At 33.0% G+C, this 23,978-nt stretch overlaps 3 protein-coding genes across 4 annotated transcripts in view; 1 reads left to right on the top strand and 2 right to left on the bottom strand.

Annotated features, from left to right (window-relative positions):
* xrcc5 (X-ray repair complementing defective repair in Chinese hamster cells 5) overlaps window positions 1-7,085 on the bottom strand; it is a gene marked incomplete at its 3' end in the record, with an annotated part of 12,671 nt that extends 5,586 nt beyond the window's left edge. Inside the window, exons 1-6 of the mRNA XM_056271388.1 lie at window positions 7,009-7,085; window positions 5,637-5,750; window positions 4,583-4,766; window positions 3,124-3,172; window positions 2,900-3,022; window positions 526-711 (exon numbers count right to left, since the gene is read on the bottom strand). Coding sequence (XP_056127363.1) covers window positions 526-711; window positions 2,900-3,022; window positions 3,124-3,172; window positions 4,583-4,766; window positions 5,637-5,750; window positions 7,009-7,026 — 674 coding nt within the window. The remainder of the gene's footprint in view (window positions 1-525; window positions 712-2,899; window positions 3,023-3,123; window positions 3,173-4,582; window positions 4,767-5,636; window positions 5,751-7,008) is intronic.
* Window positions 7,086-10,233: 3,148 nt separating this feature from the next.
* On the bottom strand, window positions 10,234-22,213 carry tmem169b (transmembrane protein 169b). 2 transcript variants are annotated; one of them, XM_056271344.1, is made up of 3 exons: window positions 21,978-22,213; window positions 12,301-12,638; window positions 10,234-11,020 (listed from the first exon to the last, which is right to left on the bottom strand). In XM_056271344.1, exons 2-3 carry the CDS (start codon window positions 12,545-12,547, stop codon window positions 10,404-10,406), a joined length of 864 nt encoding a protein of 287 aa, XP_056127319.1. In that variant the 5' UTR covers window positions 12,548-12,638; window positions 21,978-22,213; the 3' UTR covers window positions 10,234-10,403. The 2 variants fall into 2 exon arrangements, with proteins under 2 accessions (XP_056127319.1, XP_056127318.1); XM_056271343.1 differs by lacking the exon at window positions 21,978-22,213 and adding an exon at window positions 13,651-13,817.
* On the top strand, window positions 14,364-23,181 carry LOC130105358 (myosin-10). The gene is made up of 14 exons (XM_056271342.1): window positions 14,364-14,451; window positions 14,542-14,598; window positions 14,731-14,857; window positions 14,947-15,036; window positions 16,922-17,109; window positions 17,229-17,262; window positions 18,797-18,878; window positions 19,005-19,140; window positions 19,241-19,278; window positions 20,126-20,322; window positions 21,958-22,102; window positions 22,184-22,225; window positions 22,305-22,335; window positions 23,028-23,181. Exons 1-14 carry the CDS (start codon window positions 14,403-14,405, stop codon window positions 23,171-23,173), a joined length of 1,362 nt encoding a protein of 453 aa, XP_056127317.1. The 5' UTR covers window positions 14,364-14,402; the 3' UTR covers window positions 23,174-23,181.
* Window positions 23,182-23,978: the final 797 nt, after the last annotated feature.

Below are 23,978 nucleotides of genomic sequence, written 5' to 3'. Positions count from 1 at the left end.
TATATTATTTTTTATAATTATTATAAAATATATTTTATTATACATGATTTTAATATTTAAAATTATTTTTTTTAAAACAACCAATTTGCAAAAATATATGTAAAACATTTCTTTATACACACATTGTTTATATATAATAAAAATATATTTATGTAATATATAATTTATTGTATATTTTTTATTTTAATTAAAATATAATTACATTTAAATGTTTTATTAATTTATTCAAATACAAAACATATTTTTTATTATATTGTATTATTTCTATTATACATTTTAATATAATAAATTTGTTTAAAAAAACTTTAAACCAATTTCTTTATAATAAAAATAAATATATATTTATGTAATATATATTTATTGTTTCCTTTTTATTGAAAAAAATAAATAAATTAAAATATTTAATAAATGTATTAAAATATGAAAAATATATATACATTTTTATTATACTAAATATAATATATTTCATAATATAAAGAAATTGTGCACCATCTATATCTCCCACTTGCAGATATGAATTTATACCTAAAGGTGTAGACCTCCTCCAGGCCGTCCTCCTCCTCTAGGCTGGTCATGATGTTTTTGACCATCTCCAGTCCTTGTTTCTGCTGTTTGTTCAAGCCTTTTCCAGGACGGGGTGGAGCCGCTGACGGTCCCGGTCCGTCCCCGTCACCATCCCCTCGGTCCTCATCATCCACAGGGAACGGCAAACTGAACACACCAAACAAACTGCATATTAGGACTGGGAAACATTGATATTTCAATTAATAGTTTTCTAAATGTGGTCGATTCTCAAAGGCCACGAATCGATTTTTTTCCATATTTATTTATCTATCACCCAAAAGCCAGTATTAGTTTTCCTGCACTGTTCATAGGCTTGTATGTGAATGTTACAGCTAATGCTGTGAGATTAATGTGTGTTTTATCTTAAACATAAAATAACCTGATCCTGTTTGATCAAGGCATCTGTTCTGACAATTTTCAGCATAAATTTTTCATCTTGCATCAAAATCCTGTCTATTCATCGTATGCATTTGAAATATGGAGTTGGGTTCTGTTTTAAGTGTACCTAAAATAAAAAGTTTAAGAGTTCTTAATTTCTTTTTTATTAATTAAAGGTACAATATGTAGGATTTTTGCAGTAAAATATCCCAAAACCACTAGGCCAATGTTATATATTTTCTTTAGTTGATTACTTATAATATCCCCAATGTTTCCAACTATTTGTAAATCGTGAGAAAATTGCAATTTTAACCAAGGAAACGGGGCGTGTGAGCAGGGGTGAGGAGTCGCCAGTCAATGCCGTCATATCCGTGTTACCCCCGGTTTCCGCTCGTACTGCCATAGTTACCATGGCGACAGACGTGGACAACTGGGTTATGCTTAGCAGGACGCTCACGCTGTTGTTGTTTTGTTCAAACATTATGGACCATGGCAAGCAGACTTTGAGACAAAAAGAGGACTAGAACGAAGATCAACATCTTTCGAGATGCCGAGAGCTCCACGTCCGCGGCTAACTTCGACTCGACAGAGACGCGAGTGTTGTACTTTATTAGACAGGTGAGCAAATGTACATAAAACTAATCAATGTTATTTAGTTCAATATGATGAAATGTTAGAATATGATCTGTATGCTATTCTAATGTTGATCTAGCTTAACGTTACTGCTAGTCTCATTCAGCCAACAAACAACCTAACTAACAACATTCAACACACTCAAATGCAGTTTAGTGTGATAGTGTAAGTGTTAGAGCAAGTGAAACAGCGCTGCATTACCTCAAGTTTAATTCGTCTAATAAACTGACCTGTGAGTAACTTATTCAGCACTTGCGTGTAGTTCGGTAGAATGAAATGTCCTTATTCCTTTATATCCGCGGGACTCGCGTTGCGTGTGGCGCTGGTAACTTATAATGTTACGTCTCTCGTTAGCAATCGCGCCCTGCTTCACACCACAGTCATGTTAAAAACATCACTTTATTCACTCATCCTTAAAAGATCCTTCAGCTTGACGACAAGATCCATAATTCCGCTTGATGCTTTGCGTCATCGATATACGCCTTTGTTATTGTAAGAGATTAGCGACCCCTGGTGGCCAAAAATTACATACTGTACGTTTAACCGCTTGTAAACTTATGTTCACTGTTCTTTTTTTATAAATTTAGGATTTGTATTAAATCTATATTCATTGAGTCGAATCAAGAATCGAAATCAAAAATCGAATTTAGATTTGAAATCGAAAATCGAAAGCTTGCAAATCGAAATCGAATCGCTGCATCTGAATCGATGCCCAGCCCTAGTGCATATCAGTGCCGAGTTTGATGCAGGACTACCAATAATCAACTGTTTTTAATTAGTCTCACAGTCAGAAAGTTTACTTACAGCATCAAATCTGGGTCACTTCTGACCAGACAGTAAGAGACAGTATGACTGATGCCCACTTCATAATATTTAAATACTTTAAACTCGAAAAATTTGAATATCGTGCAAAAGTTCATTTATTTCAGTAATTCAACTTAAAAGGTGAAACTAATATATTATATAGACTCATTACATGCAAAGTGAGATATTTCAAGCCTTTATTTGTTATAATTGTGATGATTATGGATTACAGTTATGAAAACCTTTTCACAATATTCTAATTTTGAATTTGGGGTTTTCATAAGCTGTAATCCATAATCATCAAAATTATGACAAATAAAGGCTTGAAATATCTCACTTTGCATGTAATGATTATAATATATTAGTTTCACCTTTTAAGTTGAATTAATGAAATAAATCAACTTTTGCACCATATTCTAATTTTTCGAGTTTCACCTATATATACACATTATTTCTGAAAAATAACTATATTGTGCATGGCTTTTATTATAATTATCAGTTATCAGTGCATGTTTCTTACAAGAACTGCATGGTGATACCAGCTTTCTTCAAGTTTTTGATGATGACGTCCAGCTGGTCCGCCGAGGTCTGTATATTCAGATCCGTCAGCAGGACGATGTTCAGACGATCGTTTTTCTTCCCCCTAAAAAAAACAAAACAAATAAAAAAAGTGTGAATGCAGCAGTAAAAACCCCTCAATAGCATTTAAAAAGAAAAACAGAAAATGTGCGACAAAAATCTCACATGGTTTCATTCTGCAGAAGGTCCATGCAAACCACAAGAGCATCAAGCCCTGACAAATAAGTCAAGGACGTCACATAATAATATTTTTTGTATACATGTAAAATATTATTAAGTTAGAACCCCTTTGATGTAAAATGTTTACTAGTCCCCATGAAATTTAACATCTTCATGATTCTCTGATGTGGGTTAATGGGCACAAGACATGTAGGTAAACAAATAAAATATTTCTTATAAAATAAACAAATAATTAGAAAATAAAATTATTATTTTATTTTTTATTGAAAAAATAATTTTAATAAAAATGTCCTATATATTTATTTTAATATAATAACTATTTTTATTCATTTTAATTTATTTATATAATTATAAAATATATTGTATTATTTATACATTTGTGTATACTAAATAATAAAACATGTTTTATAATATAAAGAAATTGTTTACGATTCTCTGATGTGGTTAATGGTCTCTTGACATGAAGGTAAACAAATACAATATTTCTTATAAAATAAACAAAATAAAAATTAACCTTTTATTTTGATCGTTTTTATTTTAAAATTATTTATTTATTTCAATGTAACATTTTTATTAAGACCTTGGGTCCTTTTTCTCAAGATTGTTGTGTCCTGTTCCGAGAGCACTGGCTAGGCTGAGGCGCAAGTGATTCCTTTTTACTGTAATATTTTTATGCTTTAATTAATTTATTAGTATTTTATCAATCACAACCCCCTGATAAGCACCTTTTAATTTATTTTATATTATTTGATTTTTATTAAAAAATAAATAAATAAAATAATTTGTATTTATTTATGCACATATAAAACGTATTTATAAAATACATATATATACATATATATATATATATAATTATTAACAGTACCCTCATGAACCACAGTTAGGAAACCCTCCGTTAGATAATACATTTATTTATTTTATATTATCTATTTTTTATTAAAAAATACTTAAATTTAATTTAATTAATTAATTTACATCTACAAATATTTTTATATGAATATATTTTATTCATATAATTAGAAAATATATTTATACATTTGTATACTAAATAATAAAGCATATTTTATAATATAGTTTAGTTTATTATATATATATATATATATATATATATATATATATATATATATATATATATATATATATATATATATATATATATATATATATATATATATATACTGTAAATAGCATATTTAATGTTTAATATAAAGAAATTGTTTATGATTCCCGATGTGGGAAATAATTTAAATAATTATTCGTTTGTTATTAACTCACAGCCCCACTGCAGTTCCCTCATGAACAACAGTTTGGAAACCCTCAATTACAAAATGAGTGTTATTTTGTTTCATGTATTTTACAATACACATAGTCTCCTGAGAGCTATAAAGTCTGGTGTTGTGTTATCTTATCAGCGATTATATGGTAACAGTAAGATGAAGGATACAGTCTGCTTGCTGACCACCAGGCTGAAGTTCACTCTCGATCTCTTGGAGCAGCTCAAAGTCAGGCATCATGAGGTGCCGGTGGACCGTGATGTTCTCGTACTGCCCGTCTTTGGCCAGAGGGTTCTTAGTGCCATCAGTACCAAACAGCACCAGAGCCACCTCGTCTTTATTCTCAGCAAACACCTGAAATATATAAAAACCGCTTGATTGACGTCCTGTGTAATAGCACATATGGAAAACTGGACCACAAAACCAGTCACAAGTCGCACGGGTATATTTGTGGCAATACATTGTATGGGTCAAAATTATCGATTTTTCTTTTATGTCAAAAATCATTAGGATATTAAGTAAAGATCATGTTCCATGAATATATTTTGTCAATTTCCTACAGTAAATATATAAAAAATATATTTTTGTGAGTGGATGCAGCAAAAGCACGAACATAAATGGACAACTTTAAAGGCGATTTTCTCAATGTTTTGATTTTTTTGCACCCTCAGATTCCAGATGTTCAAATATCATATCTCGACCAAATATAGTCCTATTCCTAACAAACATACAGATGAAACTCGAAAAATTCGAATATCGTGCAAAAGTTCAGTAATTCAACTTAAAAGGTGAAACTAATATATTATATAGACTCATTACATCCAAAGTGAGATATTTCAAGCCTTTATTTGTTATAATTTTGATGATTATGGCTTACAGATATGAAAACCCCAAATTCAAAATTAGAATATTGTGAAAAGGTTTTCATAACTGTAAGCCATAATCATCAAAATTATAACAAATAAAGGCTTGAAATATCTCACTTTGCATGTAATGAGTCTATATAATATATTAGTTTCACCTTTTGAGTTGAATTACTGAAATAAATAAACGTTTGCACCATATTCTAATTTTTCGAGTTTCACCTGTACATCAATGGAAAGCTTATTTATTAAATTTTCAGATGATGTATAAATCTCAATTTAAAAAAAATGTTACCCTTGTGACTGGTTTTGTGGTTCAGGGTCACATATTATAAATAAATTGAAAACATTGAGTACAAACCTGCCGCTGGACGAACTTCTGGATGACTTTTTTGGCTTGTTCAAAGGGTGGTTCATGACCCGGCTCAGAGTTGCTCATGGAGAAACCCACATCCATGCACAGCACCAACGCTGACTACAGAATAAAAGCAAAAGACAAAGACAGCTGTGGATACGTGCAGAAAAAGAATAGTTCACCATAATTCTATGGAAGCTTGTTTCCGCAATGGAATAAAAAAGTAATGTATAAATACAAGTTACAACTGCAAGATTTTATCTCACAATTCTGAATTTTTTCTCCCAATTGCAAGTTTGTATCTCACAATTGAGAATTTATTTCTCGCAATTCCAACTATTTTTCAGAATAGTGAGATATAAACTCAGAATTACAAGAAAAGAAGTCAGAATTGTGGGATATAATACATCTTGCAATTAAAAAAAGGCAATCGTAACTTTTCAACTTACAATTCTCTCAATTCTGAATTTATCTCTCACAATTCTTGACTTTTTTTCTCAGAATTATGAGATAAAAAGTCCCAGTTATCTTATTTTTTTTATTCCGTGGTTGAAACAAGCTTTCAAGTCAAGTCACCTTCATTTATATAGCGCTTTTTATAATACCGATAGTTTCAAAGCAGCTTTACAGAGAGAAATAATGCAACAAAGTTTGTTTCTAAAAGAAAATAGCATCACAGTCCAGCTTAAGTAAGTTCAGTGATGGTTCATTTTTGTTGTAAAAAAGTTATTAAGCTTTCATAGAATTCTTCTTCACTTTTTTAGAGAGCGAGAGAGATAGTAAATATGTAGATATGGTTTGAAACAACTTGTAAATCAGAAAATTATGACAGAATTATCTTTTTTTATACAATGAGATTAAATGAGACATGCTTAACTCTAAAATTTCTCAGATGTTTCTCCAGAGAACAATCTCACACGTGTCTTTTCTAGAGTTTCAGAAAATGTCTAAAATTTTAAACAAAAGATACTAAAACAATAGCATTTAAGATTTTACTCAAGATCTCAATATAAACAGAAACATTTTCATTAAATATTCCAAAGAGCAAATAATAAGCAATCCACATTATACATCTATGACAGCATTCGTAATATTCAAAATATAAATCCTATCTATTTTAATTTACGCATCTGATATAAATGTGAATATTAAACGATACTTAAATCTGCAGATAATAACTTTTATATGACACTTATTTTCTACATTTTAGGAGTTACTTAAGTGGGTGAAATGTTCTGTTCTGTGTGAATACGGACATAAATACAAACCAGGTGGTGAGTCTGTCTTATGTACTATGTGTCTCATAAAAGTTAAGTCATACTATTAATTAATAATAAAACAAGCTTTTGATTATGAAGACCAATAATGACTAAATTACCTTCGCCGCTCGCGCCATCTCTGCTGGTTTCCGCCTGTTATTGTTCCGGGTGAGTAAATGAACGGACGATACAAGGTTCCGCCTCAGACAGCGAAACAAAACGATAATAAAACCCCAGAAACGTGTGCTCCTATATTCCAGGACACTTGATAATGCTTTAATATAATTTAAAACACAGTTTTAAACTTCGAGTAAACGATTGTTTACCTCAACCTGTAAAAGAGAAGCGCTCGCGGATTATGCAAAACAATGGAGTAATCAGTATGCTTGAATACTGAATATACTATGTTTGAAGCAGGAGTCTTCTTCTTATACTATATGAAGTATGTTCTATGTGGGTCAAACTACATTCATATATCCAGTCATAACATGAACATTACAGTCTCTGCAGGGCAAATCACATGGCTGGATAGACACCTGTAGCTTTGAAATTGGATGTGATTGTTTTGGATGAATGTGATTTCACCAAATGCATCATGTTTATGGATCAACATTACAACATTCAATCAACCAATATGATTTGAGGGACAAGTTTACAGTTTATGTCAAGTTTAAACTTACAAGCAGAGTTGGTGCTTCTACAATGGGTGTTATTGTTTTTGTTTTTTTCTAAGGCACGTTTATAAAAGATACTTAAAAGCCTAATCCTGGCTTAATCTAAACCCTGTCTGTGAAACCAGGCCTATGAGTTTAACAAAGGTAAATTGTTTGCTTGCATACAAAAAAGGCCTTTGGATTACAAACTGTTAGTACTACATATTTTGAAAGTTCTTGTTGTGAAGAAAAAAGAAACATCAAAATATATTTTCCTTCATCACTAATGCATACATCAGAGAGTTAAACCTGGTGAGCAAGGGAAAAAATATGTTTAGTATAACTTTCCTACAATACTTTTTTTTCTTCAGGCAATTTCATCTGTAAAATTCCTAAGTTATCAATTCTGCAAAGGGTTTTTAACATGTTTTGTTTTATAGATCACAATAGACACACAAACCTGACATGAAAATACAGGAATAGGAATTTTATTGAGCATTACTGCACAATGAAAGTGCAAAGTCAGAAACAAAGGGAAAAATACAAAATTTTGACAAAAAATTCTTAACTAACCAAACACATGTTAAAAGTAACACACATTTCTCATAATGAATTTGATTTAAAATTATTTAAAATGTTCTTTTGATGCCCAAGACCTGGTTATGAACATATTTTTTGGAATAACTGTCTGCCCCATATATAATCATAATCATAAACACACACACACACACTCACAACGTTCTGCACATAAATTCTCTTCGGTATTCGTCGTTAGTGAGCAAATTAAAACAACTTAGAGAGTATGCAGGGCTCTCACAATCTCACAAATAATCACAGTTTAATTGCATATATATGGCTTAATTTTACAGGAAGTTATGAAAAGCATATACTCCTCTGTTCTTTCCTTTACCCTTCGGACGTACAGAAAAATATTTTTAATTAAAATAAAACATGCAAATGGTAAAAATAAATGGTAACACTTTACAATAAGGTTCCATTTGTTAACTACATTCATTAACATGAATGTAGTTAAATGAATGTCTATTACTTAAAATCTATTATTTACTAATAGATTTTTAAAATCAATAGTTATATTGTTAATATTTAATGGACCCGAGTCGACAATGAGTAGATGTATTGTTATTAACTAACATTAATAAAGATTAATATGTACTGTATTGTTCATTAGTTAATGTTAGTTAATTAACTAATAGGATCTTATTGTAAAGTATTACCAAATAAATACAATGAAATAGGAAAGAATAAATATTTTAAATACACATCTTTAAGAAAGTTTGAAAGTCTGACATACAATATGAAAATAAGAAAACACGGTTTCATAAAAAACAACAACTATGGGTGTGTTCACACTTGGCAGGTTTGGTTCAATTAAAACAAACTTTTTCGACAGTAATATGAATGCAACACGGACCAAAGACATCTAAATGAACCAAAAACAGGACGTGATGTCACAAATTGTGACCCTTAAATGCACAGAATGCTCAAGGATACCTGGTTCTTCTCGTCATAGGATTGTTGCCCATTACAGTCCGGCACAGGCATCAGAACCGCGTCTCCTCGCAGCAGATCTTCGTTTGTGTGTGTGCATTTGTTCCTCCATGCAATGTTCCAGTGTGAACGTTAAGTGAACCAGGACTAAATGTATCATTTTCTTTTTTGGTCTGGACCAAAAACAACAACAAGAGAACCGAGCTACAAGTGTGAACCAACCCTAAGATATACAGGTGAAACTCGAAAAATTTGAATATCGTGCAAAAGTTTGCATTTATTTCAGTAATTCAACTTAAAAGGTGAAACTAATATATTATATAGACTCATTACATGCAAAGTGAGATATTTCAAGCCTTTATTTGTTATAATTTTGATGATTATGACTTACAGTTATGAAAACCTTTTCACAATATTCTAATTTTTAAGCCATAATCATCAAAATTATAACAAATAAAGGCTTGAAATATCTCACTTTGCATGTAATGAGTCTATATAATATATTAGTTTCACCTTTTACGTTGAATTACTGAAATAAATGCAAACTTTTGCACGATATTCAAATTTTTCGAGTTTCACCTGTAAGCTATAAGAAAAACAAAACAAAAGTTTGGCCCAGGATCCTAAATTAATACTCGCCAAGTGGCAATAAACAAGGATTAAGCAGAGCGATGTGAGTGTTAGAAATCAGGAATGGTGAGAGAACATTGTGCTGGGTATGTTTTCGTCTTCAAACCAAACTTGGGTCTCCAGCCGAGGCTGGAGCCTTTAAGACTTAATATAATTTTAACGGATGAGTTATAAAACAATTCACCCAACTCACAGTTGTCACGAAGGGCAAAATTAGGTATATAGACCAAAACCACTTTTTGTACCAGGCTGTAAACATAGTTTTTTCTGCTGTAAAGTTGGGCATTTTAACATGGGGGTCTATGGGATTGACTCTCTTTTGGAGCCTGTCTCTAGTGGCCAGTCGATGAATTGCAGTTTAAGTCACTTCTGTGTTGGATTCAAGAGAGAGAGAGCAAGGTTGCAGCTTGCTTGAAACCAAACTTGGGTCTCCAGCCGACAAAGTTTAAATCCTGTCTGGCTAGTGTGATTCCCATAATGTTTACGCATTGAGTCAGTAGGAGGAGACTAGAGTCTTTTTTTGGCTGTTCGAATACATTTGCAATTTGCGTTTTTAACAACATCTGGAAGTGGTCAAAAGTGGACAAGCTCAAAACGTTTTAGACCCCATTTACAACTGTCTACTTGTGATCCGATCGACCAAAACGCATCGTAATACCAGGTGGCCATAACACTCGCCAAGTGTCAATAAACAGGACCGATAACCAGCTGAGAAAATCTATTCACACCGAGGATGTTTCCAGCGACTTTCCCTGCAGACTCCCAGAGATCGTGTCCGAGTCCAGCAGCTCGACTATGCTGTAGGGTGAACAGTCCTCCAAACCGAGCTTCCCACAAGCCCACCCGCAGAAACCCTTCTCTAAATCCCTGACGGACGTCCACCACTCGCTGAAAGCCCAGGACACCTGCGCCACGGCCGAGTAAAGAGCCAGCGACAGCGAGAGAGCCACGATGAGCACCGGATAGAAGATGATGAGGAAGGGGCACACCGTGATTTTGTGGCAGAACGTCCGTTCCTCGTTGTACACCAGGAAAATATTGTACCACGTGAGAGTCCCATAGTAGAACGAGGTGATGAAGGACAGGACGAAGACTACGGGAGCACAGGAGAGGCTCCACAAGACGACGTGAGGACCCTGAGAAACGCCGAATCCACACGAGCGACTCGATCCCTCTCGAGCGTCGCATTCGGCATCCAGCCGCTCCTTTGACCTCGCCATCTCACGCAACTCTCTCTCTGTGAGCGTCACGTGAATGTCCACCATCTGACCTTTCTTCTTTCCACGCGTGATGGTCCCTGTGAGCGTCACGTAGCGACTATCTGGAGGCACAGCCCAACCTAAAGAGGTCAAGACAATTCATTTACAATGAGACCGAATGCATTTCCTATTAAAAGACAAAGACAATTAATATTCAGTAATTATCTATTTAACTGCACTACAGGTGAAACTCGAAAAATTAGAATATCGTTATTTATCTCAGTAATTCAACTTAAAAGGTGAAACTAATATATTATATAGACTCATTACATGCAAAGTGAGATATTTCAAGCCTTTATTTGTTATAATTTTAATGATTATGATTTACAGTTATGAAAACCTTTTCACAATATTCTAATTTTGAATTTGGGGTTTTCATAAGCTGTAAGCCATAATCATTAAAATTATAACAAATAAAGGCTTGAAATATCTCACTTTGCATGTAATGAGTCTATATAATATATTAGTTTCAGCTTTTAAGTTGAATTACTGAAATAAATAAACTTTTGCACCATATTCAAATTTTTCGAGTTTCACCTGTAGATCAGAGGAGAACAAAATTAATTGAAACTGAATTGAGCTGAAAAATAACTTAGTTTGCAACATCGGAATTGTTGTTATTGAACTGAATTGAATTGAGCTGAATAATGACACTATTGTCTTCTGTAGTGCTGAAATCAGCTTGTTTCATACAACTATTGTTTCATTAACACTGTTATTTTCCTGTTTATCACTGTGAAGCTGCTTTGAAATAATCTGTATACTGTATAAAAAGCACTATAGAAATAAATGCTACTTAAATGAGGAATCAAATTTTCCTAAATCTTTTAAGATAAAAGAGTACTTATTTAGTAACTTTCAGAACTCAAAACTTCATTTTCTTATGAAGAAATAGCATTTTGTCACTGTCCGATGAAAAATACGTACCTTCACTTTTAGCGAATTCAACTTTTCAACAGATGGAACAGTTCACTAACTAATGACAATTTTTTGGGGGGTTATTTTGTAAGAATGTTTGTGAGGAAAATAGTTTCCATGCTCTTGAAAATTGATCGTGTGTTTGTGTGTGTGTGTGTCTGTCTATATATACACACAAACTTTTATGTTAGATGCGAATAATCGATTTTACAGCACTAAAATACAGTAAACAATAAAATATACAAATTAGATACTGGAATAAAATAACTTGGGTTGAAGTACTAAAACTGAAGTAAACGTAAATTAAATCTAAATAGAAAAACTGACACACATTTTTGTTTTGTTTTTGCTTTTTGCATTAGAATGCAACAATTTATTGAAACTAAACTGCAAAAATAAAAAAAGTTTTGGTTAGGATAAGGCACAAAATGTAATGCTTCACCTTCACTGCTGGGGTTGTTGAGAAATGTAGCCCCTTCTTCAGAGTTCCCCCCTCCAGCTTCACTATCTGCCCCATGCTCTTCTTCACCAGCGGCTCTCTCTGGATCCGAGCGGTAGACGATGATGGACTCCGGCCGGTGTTCCCGCTTTCTCCTCTTCCGTCGAGTGCTGGTTCCGCTGATTCCTACATCCATCGGCCCATCCGAGACCTCAGATCGACCCGACTCCAGCTGCTCCACCGGCTCCATGCTCCGGTTCACTGTCTCGCAAGCTTTGAGAAGAGCTACAACTTCAGAGAGACTAGGAAAAGGCTATTTACTCCATTCACACATGATAAGCCTGTGAGAAAGAGAGAACATCTTGATGCACAGTTGGCATGCATTCAATCAAATGGGAAAATAAGGAAAAAATTACATTGTTTAGTCTCATTTGAACTAAAAGGTAATGTAAGTAAGTTTATAAAAGACAAGTCTTGTCAAGTTGTCAAATTTTTCAAAATGTTATAAATGTAATTACAGTGTAATATCTGGTAGGGGTGAAGGTGTATTAAAACTTTTATTGATTTTCCTGAACAATAACAGTGAACATGTACCAGTGTTGTTATTGTTAACTAAAATAAAAAAATAAAAAAATAAAAAAATTGTTAATTGAAAAAAAGTAGTTCTGTCAAATCGATTAATTGTGATTAATTGCATCTAACATAAAAGTTTGTGAATATATAATATGTATGTGTGTGTCTACAAACTTTTAGGTTAGATGCGAATAATCGATTTAACAGCACTAAAATAAAGTACAATAAAATATACAAATTAGATACTGGAATAAAATAACTTAGGTTGAAGTACTAAAACCGAAGTAAACATAAATTAAATCTTTAAATAAAAAATTACAAAAGCACATGACAAAAAGACAAACTTACACTAAAATGAAAATATAAAAATTAAAGCGAATTTAAAATATGAATAATTGCTAAAATAGTATATAAATAAAACTAAAATAACACTGACACATATATTTTGTGTAGGAAACAACACCCTTCCGTCAGCGAGCTGGGTCTCAATCAGCTCTATTGTCAGAGAAACAAAGACATAGGAGATAACGGAATCGAACTGTCAGTCATAGGATTATGTTTTAATAAAATACCGTCTAAAACTAAAAATCCTTCATTTTAAACCCCATTGAGATAGCGGTTTATTTTAAATCAGTGTATTGTAATGCTTGAGCGCCAGGCGGAGGCTGTTTTTGTCTCTGCTGATCCGATTTAATAATCACACCATGATCTACTGTAAGAAGAGTCTTATTCACAAACACAAGAAGCTCCTGCTTAATTCATTACCTTATTCGCACCTACCAGATGCACATGCATGAAAGAACCGCTGTGAAAACTCTTGCGATGAAATGTTTAGCTGGGTTAAATGTCCAACAGCAGCCGCCATACAGATGCGCCTGGGCCACAATGCATACAAGTCACGCCCATTAACTCTGGAACCCCCGTCTCGTCCAATCGGATGACAATAAATCGAAGCCCCTCCTCCAGCCAAATCTTTCGGTGAAATACTACTACGTTTATTGCTACATTTATTTTTACAATCAGTATTTTATTCTAAATATTCCTTTTAAATTGCGTTTATTTGTGTGTATGTCTGCATTTATTTCATTAAAATAATTTATTTGATAAAATAAGGCAGTTTAACTGATATGCACATAAAATATGATATCATAATTAAAAACTTTGATGTTATTGGTTAAATCTGTTTCATTATTTATTCAGAAAACAAGTAACGACTTGTCTCACGCCAGGCAAATGAACTTACTTATTTAATAATGTATTTATATTTATTATTTAATTTATTTGAAAGTGATCTGATACGCGAGTATGTCGTCATCACACCTCAGTCAGACTCAGAAATTCAGAAGCTCGTGGAGTAACGTAACGGACGTTTTAACTGACGCGCTCGAGCTCCGTATATACGTCAATACGCACAATATTCGCCTTTCAATTCCATATTTGAGTTATGTAATTTATCGAGACTGGAAAATAGACTATTTACGTGATATTTGTGGTATTTTCAAGACCTGTGTGTGTTTTTTTATCGTGTTTGAATGGAGGAGCAGACGGTAAATCAACTGGACAACCTGCTGCTTCAGTTAGGTGATGAATTCACTTCATTTAATTTTTTTTTAACAAACCGGTTCTTTGACAAGTTTAACTTTATATGTACTGCTGTTATATCTACGACAGGTATAGAGAGTCGAGAACTTGCTCAGAGGAATAATGACCTCAAGCAGCAAATACAAAGTAAGTTTTTAGGAACACCTCACAACATTGGATAAGCCTTGGACAAAAAAGCTCCCCTAATCACCGACATATATTATAAAGAGAAGAAAAATAGTTTGTTATCATTAATTGTTCTGTCTGTTGTGTTTTTAGTTTGTGAGTCCAACATTCAGGAGAAGAAGGATTACATTAAGACAACACAACTTACCATCAGCAAACTCGATGAGGAGATCCAGCAGAAGCAAAACACTGGGAAGTTTATCAAAGAAAACACAAAAAAGTATGGCAAAGTGTGTCTGACAGTTTTTTATTTTCCAATCTCAAATTAACATATTATCGTTTAATATGAATATTTTGTTCTGATATCAGTCAACAGAGAACAGGACATCTGCTGCTTCAGTATGAAAAGACACTGGAAGCTGAGCTAGAGACGAGACAGAACAGCTATAAGGAAGACATGTAGGTCCAGCGTAAAGTCAACATGAAGTACCATAATGGTGTTGTACGGTGACGGAGACAGCTCAACAAGCTGCAACAAGACACATGCGACTAGAAAAAACACCAGCAAATTAAGAAAACATCTTCATTAGTTTGACAATACATGTGCTCCAAATACTCATAACGCAACCAAATACAGAAATGAGCTGCAAATACTCACAATGCAACCGATTACAGAAACACTTTGCAAATACTCGCAACACAACAAATACAGAAACGCAATCAAAGACAGAAACGAGCTGCAAATACTCACAACGCAACCAAATACAGAAACACACTTCAAATACTCACAACACAACTAATACTCAAAACCAAATACAGAAACACACTTCAAATACTCACAACACAACTAATACTCAAAACCAAATACAGAAACACACTTCAAATACTCACAACACAACTAATACTCAAAACCAAATACAGAAACACACTTCAAATACTCACAACACAACTAATACTCACAACGCAACCAAATACAGAAACACGCTTCAAATACTCACAACACAACTAATACTCAAAACCAAAGACAGAAACACGCTTCAAATACTCACAATACAACTAATACTCACACCACAACCAAATACAGAAACACTTTGCAAATACTCACAACACAACAAATACAGAAACGCAATCAAAGACAGAAACGAGCTGCAAATACTCACAACGCAACCAAATACAGAAACACGCTTCAAATACTCACAACACAACTAATACTCAAAACCAAATACAGAAACACGCTTCAAATACTCACAATACAACTAATACTCACAACACAACAAATACAGAAACGCAACCAAAGACAGAAACACGTTGCAAATACTCACAACACAACACAACAGAAACGCAACCAAATACAGAAACACTTTGCAAATACTCACAACGCAACCAAAGACAGAAACGAGCTGCAAATACAACGTAACCGAATACAGCACGTTTCTGTATTTGTTGTGTTGTGAGTATTTGCAGTGTGTTTCTGTATTTGGTTACATTGTGTGCAGCACATGTGTTGTCAAACTGATTAAGATGTTTTCTTAATTTGCTGGTGTTTTTTCTATTTGTATGTGTTTTCTTCAGTTGCAGCGCATTGAGGTATCTCCACCACTGTAGTGTTGCACTTGAATGAACTTAACCCTGATATAGGAAACTAGAACAGTTTATTAAACATTTAGAGAGAAAAAAAATCTTAAAAAAATACATTTGATACATTAGGCTTTTATGACTCATATTATAGTATGATATAGTGGGAATATGGATCTCACACTCCAGGAGGAAAAAACATCTCAATGTTATTCAGAGGTCCAAACTGAGCAAAAACATGCAAAAAGGTAAATTAAATTCTGATAGCTTGTAATGTAAATCAATGAGATCTTTATAACAGTATAATAGACTACTTGCATAAAATGCATATACATATCTGTTATATCATACAAAAAATATCTAAGATCTGTATTTCAACATAATGCAATGCAATACAATGATGATTGACAGAAAATTAAATGTTCCTCAAAAGCCTGATGGATCATATTTTATAGATACCGGTACTTCATTTCGAAATATGACTAACGGAATAAAACGTTTTTCTTATGTTTACTTTATAAAAACCCATTAAAGATTTCACAGCAAAAAGACACATGAACCACGAACTGAAGATGCACGTTTTCACAATTATACTAAAAGACCTTTTACTTGCTAAAAACATATAAACTATATCAGTCAGGTGACAGAAGGCATGTAGTCGATTGTGTCCGACAGGTTTTTCAGTAAAGTTATAATTCATGATACATAATTCATGTATCAAACATGATACAGTAGGCTTTATAGGGCTAAAGATGCTTGGTCTTTGAAGGAAAATGTTCCAGGAGAGAATCGAGAGCTACAGGAGCGTGTTTCAGCAGTATAAGGATCGATACTGTCAGAACTCACTAGCTCAGAAACTGCTGAAGGCTCAAGCTGAGAATGAGGAAATCGAAAGGAGAATTAGAGCAATCGAAGAACAAATAATGGAGAAGGATAGAGAACTGACAGCAGCACTGGGTAACTCTGTTCTTAAAGTAACAGTTCGTTCAAAAATAAAAAATCATGTTGTTCCAAACAACAGAAATAATGTCTGGATGAACTATTCCATCAACACAGATCTTCTTCTGTTTTGACAGGTGAGGAGGAGCCAGTCACTGATGGTGCTGACAGGTATTTTATCTTTACAGCAGATTTGTTTTTATCAGAGGTTTGTTGCATTCGTACGGAAGCGTATTGCATTCACTTGAGGAAAAAAAATCTACTCTGTTTTTCTGAATTAACGAGTTAGTTATCTCAGAATCACGAGATAATTTTTCATGGAAAAAAAGTTTTTGCTCTGTTTTTCTGAATTAACGAGTTAATTATCTCAGAATTACGAGATAATTTTTCATGGAAAAAAGTTTTTGCTCTGTTTTTCTGAATTAACGAGTTAATTATCTCAGAATTACGAGATAATCTTTCATGGAAAAAAGTTTTTGCTCTGTTTTTCTGAATTAACGAGTTAATTATCTCAGAATTACGAGATAATTTTTCATGGAAAAAAGTTTTTGCTCTGTTTTTCTGAATAACGAGTTAATTATCTCAGAATTACGAGATATTTTTTCATGGGGAAAAAGTCTTTGCTCTGTTTTTCTGAATTAACAAGTTAATTATCTCACAATTATGAGATAATTTTTTCTTGAAAAAGATTTTTTTCACTCTGTTTTTATGAATTAATGAGTTACTAATGAGTCATTAATTCAGAAAAATAGAGCAAAAACTTTTTTCCATGAAAAATTATCTCGTAATTCTGAGATATTTAACTCGTTAATTCAGAAAAACAGAGCAAAAACTTTTTTTCCATGAAAAATTATCTCGTAATTCTGAGATAATTAACTCGTTAATTCAGAAAAATAGAGCAAAAACTTTTTTCCATGAAAAATTATCTCGTAATTCTGAGATAATTAACTCGTTAATTCAGAAAAACAGAGCAAAAACTTTTTTCCATGAAAAATTCTCGTAATTCTGAGATAATTAACTCGTTAATTCAGAAAAACAGAGCAAAAACTTTTTTTTCCATGAAAAATTATCTCGTAATTCTGAGATAATTAACTCGTTAATTCAGAAAAACAGAGCACAAACTTTTTTCCCATGAAAAATGATCTCGTAATTCTGAGATAATTAACTCGTTAATTCAGAAAAATAGAGCAAAAACTTTTTTCCATGAAAAATTATCTCGTAATTCTGAGACAATTAACTCGTTAATTCAGAAAAACAGAGCAAAAACTTTTTTCCATGAAAAATTATCTCGTAATTCTGAGATAATTAACTCGTTAATTCAGAAAAACAGAGCAAAAACTTTTTTTCCATGAAAAATTATCTCGTAATACTGAGATAATTAACTCGTTAATTCAGAAAAACAGAGCAAAAACTTTTTTTTCCATGAAAAATTATCTCGTAATTCTGAGATAATTAACTCGTTAATTCAGAAAAACAGAGCAAAAACTTTTTTTCCATGAAAAATTATCTCGTAATTCTGAGATAATTAACTCGTTAATTCAGAAAAATAGAGCAAAAACTTTTTTCCCATGAAAAATGATCTCGTAATTCTGAGATAATTAACTCGTTAATTCAGAAAAACATAGTAGATTTTTTTTCCTGTGAATGCAATACGCTTCCGTACATTTGTCTAATTCACTTTTTTCTGAAATCGCTATGAAAATAGTAAGTGTCCAGACAATGACAGCCTACAAACTGAAAGCGAGTCATTTGATGAAATGGTCCCTCATCAAGAGCCCATAATGCAGGTACTTCTGCTGTTGTCCTGAAACTACAGCTCCATCTACATGAATTGGGAGAGAAAAAAAATATACAAAATGGTTTGCTTCTATTTAATACTTGAGAAAAGTAATTGTGAGTTCTGTAACTTTTAGAGGCCTGAAGAATACGCAGATGAGCACATAGTTGATGAAGATCCTTCTGAGGCGAATAAGGTTAAAACTGCAGAAAGTGAATCTCAAATGGACACATTTTCCCACTGCTTATGGACAAAGAGAGAAACTGTAGAAGGTAAACACCAGCATATATTAATTTTCTGAAAGCATCACAAGATAAACCACAATAAGCTCACAGATTTATCGATCACAATCGAGTTTTCCTTTCATTATAGATCAAATGCAAGAAGGCGATCAGAGTCAGTCAGAGAAGGTGAATGAACCGGTATAGTTGAAATACAGACAACTGCTTTTAAATGATTAAAATATACAGTACATTACCGGTCATGATGTTTGTAATAATTTACGTTTTTTAAATGTTTTTTTTTTAAAGAAGTCTCTCTTTTGTTCATCAATGCTCTTTATTTTATGAAGAATCTGTGAAATATTATTACAATTTAAAATAACTGTTTTCTATTTGAATATATTGTAAATTGTAATTTTATTTTTTTTCAGCATCATTACTCCAGTCTTCAGTGTCACATGATCCTTCAGAAATCATTCTAATATGATTAGCTCCTCAATTATTAATTATGGTTCTTATTATTAGTGTTGAAAACGGCTTAATGTTTTTGTGGGAACCGTGATCCTTTTTTCCCCCACAATTCTTTAATGAATAGAAAGTTCAAAAGAACAGCATTTATTTGAAGTAGAAATCACATGATAAATATCTTTACTGTCACTTTTGATCAATTTGATGCATGATGAATAAAAGTATTAATTTCTTTTAAAAAAATAAATAAAATATCAAGCAGCAAAAACTGTTTTCAACATTGATAATAATCATAAATGTTTCTAGAGCAGCAAATCATCATATTAGAGTGATTTCTGAAGGATCATGTGACACTGAAGACTGGAGTAATGATGCTGAAAATTCAGCTTTGATCACAGGAATAAATTACACTTTACTATATATTCACATAGAAAACAGTTATTTTAAATTGTAATAATATTTCACAATAATCCTGTTTTTGCTGTAAGAGACTTCTTTCAAATATATGACTTTTGACCTGTAGTGTACCGTATATATTCTTATATATTTTCTGTTTGGATGAATGCAGCAGGGGAATGTGAATGTTTCATGTGCTTCTGAGCTCATGGTGGAAATATCAGAAGAGGAGGAGAAGAAGGAGGAAGATAATTTGGAGGCGACCACAGCAGATATTCACGAGGACACAGTGACTGAGGGTCCCGTCTGCCCTCCTCCCTCACCGGCTAGAGTTAAAGCCACACCGAACACCCCGACCTTCTCCTTAAAGTACGACCTGACCTCACTGTACCTGTCCCTTACATTAGTCTAAAGTCAACATGAAACATTTGCAACCTATTTTTCTTCATGCATTTTTCAGGGATACACCTAAATTGTGATGCACAACTCAAGTCAGCTTTATTTCTATTGCGCTTTATACAGTGCACATTAGGGGTGTAACAAACAATATATCGCAATACAAAAATGCAACAATATGTATCGTGGATAGTGACAATATGTATTGCGTTTAGTTCAGCCAAAATCAAATGTACTATGCGAGAAAAAAATTCACGTTTACAGAGTGAGTGTCAGTTCTACATTAAACTACTATATATAATGTTGAATATAATGCACTGAGGGAATATTTGTGGGTCCTCCTGATAATGCCAAATGTCTGATGTTGCCAGTAAAACGTGGCCTACAATATTTTAAATACAACTAGACAGAGCGTAAGCATGTTTGTCTAAAATAATTCTGTAATTTCAGCTTCAGAATCATGAATATTGTTATTCTGGTGTCTCTATTGTCCTGTGCTTTGGGTTTCCAGCACCAAGTCCAAGCCTATTCATTTACACACCAATGTAATATCAAATTTAGCATTTTAATCTTTAACCTTTTACCATATGTCTTGGAGTTTTGCAATAATATCGTATTGTGAGTTCAGGATCGTGATATGTATCGAATCGTGACATGAGGGTATCGTTACATCCCTAGTGCACATTGTTTCAAAGCAGCTTCACAGGAATAAACTGAAAAATAACAATCATTAATGCAAATTTCAACAAATATGAGACAAATTCTGTTGTAAGCAGCTCTAAAAAGACTATTATTCAGTTCAATAACTGTAAAGTTAATCAATTATGAAACAAGTTCAATTCAGCCGTAAACAGCTCTACAGAAGACAAGTGTCATTATTCAACTCGATTCACTTCAAGTTTTGTTCTCATCCAATAGTGTCAGTGTAGTCAAATTAGTAATATTACTGAATATTCCGTGTTTTCTAAACTAGTGAAGGGATTGTGAATGTCAACCAAAAAGGATTTAGAGCCAATGTTTAATCTTGATTTTATTTGCTTTAACGTGCTCTGATGTATCATTCACAAGAGCAGGGACATGTATCAGAAAGTAAACACGTTTTAAAGCAACACTAAGTAAGATTTTTTTACCTTAAAATAATGTTTCCAAAATGGTTTCAGTGGTTCATTAAGTCGTAACAGGGTGAAAGGCACTTCTGGATTGGCTTTGCGGTCCTATATCTGCTATAGCCACGCTGTGTGAGATTGCCAGATCGGGTCGCGTTTCTGTAGTTCTAATGAGACATAAGAAAACTACAAATTTGACTTGCTTTACGTCAAGCGTTACAATAGTCATTATTTAGTTTTTCTTCGTTTCTGATGTCGCAATACATCATACTTTCATGAAATCATGCAACACACTCTAGCTTGTCTGTGAACATCATTCATTCCAAAGCCGGCGCTGGATAAACAGCGAGTGTGTGTGCGACAGTAGGATGCGCTAGGCTAAAGTATTTACCACAGCGGTAATGGACAATTCCGCTTCCAACCTGTAGGGCGACCGCAGAGGAAAAGTTACTTGGTGTTGCTTTAATAGAACTGTTTTGATTACTGTTCGATCTGTTAACAGCAAAAGTCCCAGATGCTTACCTGGAGGACAGGAGATCTCAGACACCAAGTCGCCCGCTTTTGTGTTCACCATGATGTCGGGTCCAAACACACCTGCGTTCTCGAAGCTGGGCTGCGACTTTGACATGGGATCGGCAGCAGAAGAGGTGAACTTCAGAAGCTGGAAGATTGATTCATTAAAGAGTTTCATCATTTCATTTGTGTGTGTGTGTGTGTGTGTGTTGTAGGCATCTCCATTTACCTTCACAAGCTCCTATTTCAGCGACAAGGTATTTCTGGAGAAATGTTTGTGTTTAATGGCTGAATGTTTTAAATGTTTGAAAGCTGATTTTGTATTTCTGGTAACAGAAGTCACCAGGATCAGCACCCAAGTTCTCAGGTAAAGTATGATTCATGAGTAATATCTGCACTACCTGTCAAAAGTTTGGAATAATTAAGTTTTTTTTATTTTATTTATCAAAGAAGTCTCTTATGCTCACCATTTATTATGATTATGCTCCATTTATTTGATCAAAAATACAGTAAAAACAGTCATATTGTCAATATTATAATTCAAAATAACGGTTTTCTGTGAATATATTTCAAAATGTAATTTATTCCTGTGATTAAAGCTGAATTTTCAGCATGATTACTCCAGTCTTCAGTATTACATGATTTTTACATGATTACAGTATTTTTTTTTTTTGATGAATAGAAAGTTCAAAAGAACAGCATTTATGTAAGATAGAAATCTTTTCTTTACTGTCACTTTTGATCAATTTAATGCATCCTTGCTAAATTCTTAAAAAATGAATGTTTCTTGAGAAGCAAATGATGCTGAAAATTCAGCTTTGATCACAGGAATAAATTATATTTTACAATATATTCACATAGAATACGGTTACTATAATCATATTTCACAATATTACTGTAGTTTTAATAAAATAAATGCAGCCTTGATGAGCAAGAGACTTCGTTTAAAAACAAAAATATATTCTAAAGTATAAATTAAATTTAGCCTAAATGCTTCTATATACATAAAAATAGTCTTATATTTTCTGCTTTAATGAGTTAATGCTGTTTCTCTACAAGGTTTCCTGTTTGATGAAGCCGAGAGTCGTCAGGAGGAGTTTCCCTTCTCGTTCGGGATGGAAAGCCCTCAGAAAAGCTCATCCACACGGGACACTTCAGGACCTGCTGATTCCTTCCCCTTTTCATTCAACTTTGGGAAATTATAACTTCATAAACATAAATCTGATCCATATAGCTGTACTTCAGAGATGTGTTCAAATGTCTGTTGACGTTACATTCTATACTTATAGGCAATATTTATTGCAGAGTTTCTGATTCTGCTCCTTTTGTTCACTGCTGCAATTTTAGTTTGCTCAACATGATTCAAAATAACTTATTCACAGAGATCATTTCAATATATGCTTATACTTCAATGCATGCATTATAATTAATAGAAAATTAAAGGTATGGTTTGAATGTTCTTCTCATTAAATGTATTTGTTACTGAAAATATAACAACACTGAAAAAGTCTATTTTGAATTGCTTTCCCTCTACTTACAACACAGCAAGGTATTTTAAATATATTTAGTTTATTATAGATGTAATATATGTTTGTTTTTTTATTAAATGACACTACATTCCTTTTAATATGCCATTCATCATTTACATGTTAGATTGTGATGGCTTACATTTACAGACATAAACTGAATCATTTACTGTACACTGGTGTAGATTTCAGTAAAATAACCATTTCATAGTTATTGACAGTAATACGAAAATCTGCAAAACATGGAAGTTTGAAATGGTCACAAAACCTGTCCAGTTGCATAAACACAGTCACTATGTTAAGATTACCTTAAGAACTAGTGAACAACTAGCAGTTAGATTAAGATATCCAATTCACATTAAACTGATCTAACTTTTATGTCTCTTGACTTTAAAAGTTAGGACCAGTCTCGAAGAATACAATTATACAACTAATTTTTAAGACTAGCCTTAGCCAAGCCGTTTACACAACCGGCCACAGATGA

The sequence above is a fragment of the Rhinichthys klamathensis genome, unplaced genomic scaffold (genome assembly GCF_029890125.1).
Source record: "Rhinichthys klamathensis goyatoka isolate OS25496 unplaced genomic scaffold, OSU_Roscu_1.1 h1tg000318l_1, whole genome shotgun sequence".
Classification (NCBI taxonomy): Eukaryota; Metazoa; Chordata; class Actinopteri; order Cypriniformes; family Leuciscidae; genus Rhinichthys; species Rhinichthys klamathensis.
This window is presented reverse-complemented; position numbering and strand designations above follow the sequence as displayed.

What these genes read in the sequence shown, in the direction of transcription:
- tmem169b (XM_056271344.1), bottom strand. Translation starts at nt 12,547, where the DNA reads ATGGAGCCGGTGGAGCAGCTGGAGTCGGGTCGATCTGAGGTCTCGGAT. An exon ending in CAACAACCCCAGCAGTGAAG is followed by an intron (nt 11,021 to 12,300) that starts GTGAAGCATTAC and finishes TGACCTCTTTAG; the next exon opens with GTTGGGCTGTGCCTCCAGAT.
- LOC130105358 (XM_056271342.1), top strand. Translation starts at nt 14,403, where the DNA reads ATGGAGGAGCAGACGGTAAATCAACTGGACAACCTGCTGCTTCAGTTA. An exon ending in AGAACTGACAGCAGCACTGG is followed by an intron (nt 17,110 to 17,228) that starts GTAACTCTGTTC and finishes CTGTTTTGACAG; the next exon opens with GTGAGGAGGAGCCAGTCACT. An exon ending in ATCAAGAGCCCATAATGCAG is followed by an intron (nt 18,879 to 19,004) that starts GTACTTCTGCTG and finishes TGTAACTTTTAG; the next exon opens with AGGCCTGAAGAATACGCAGA.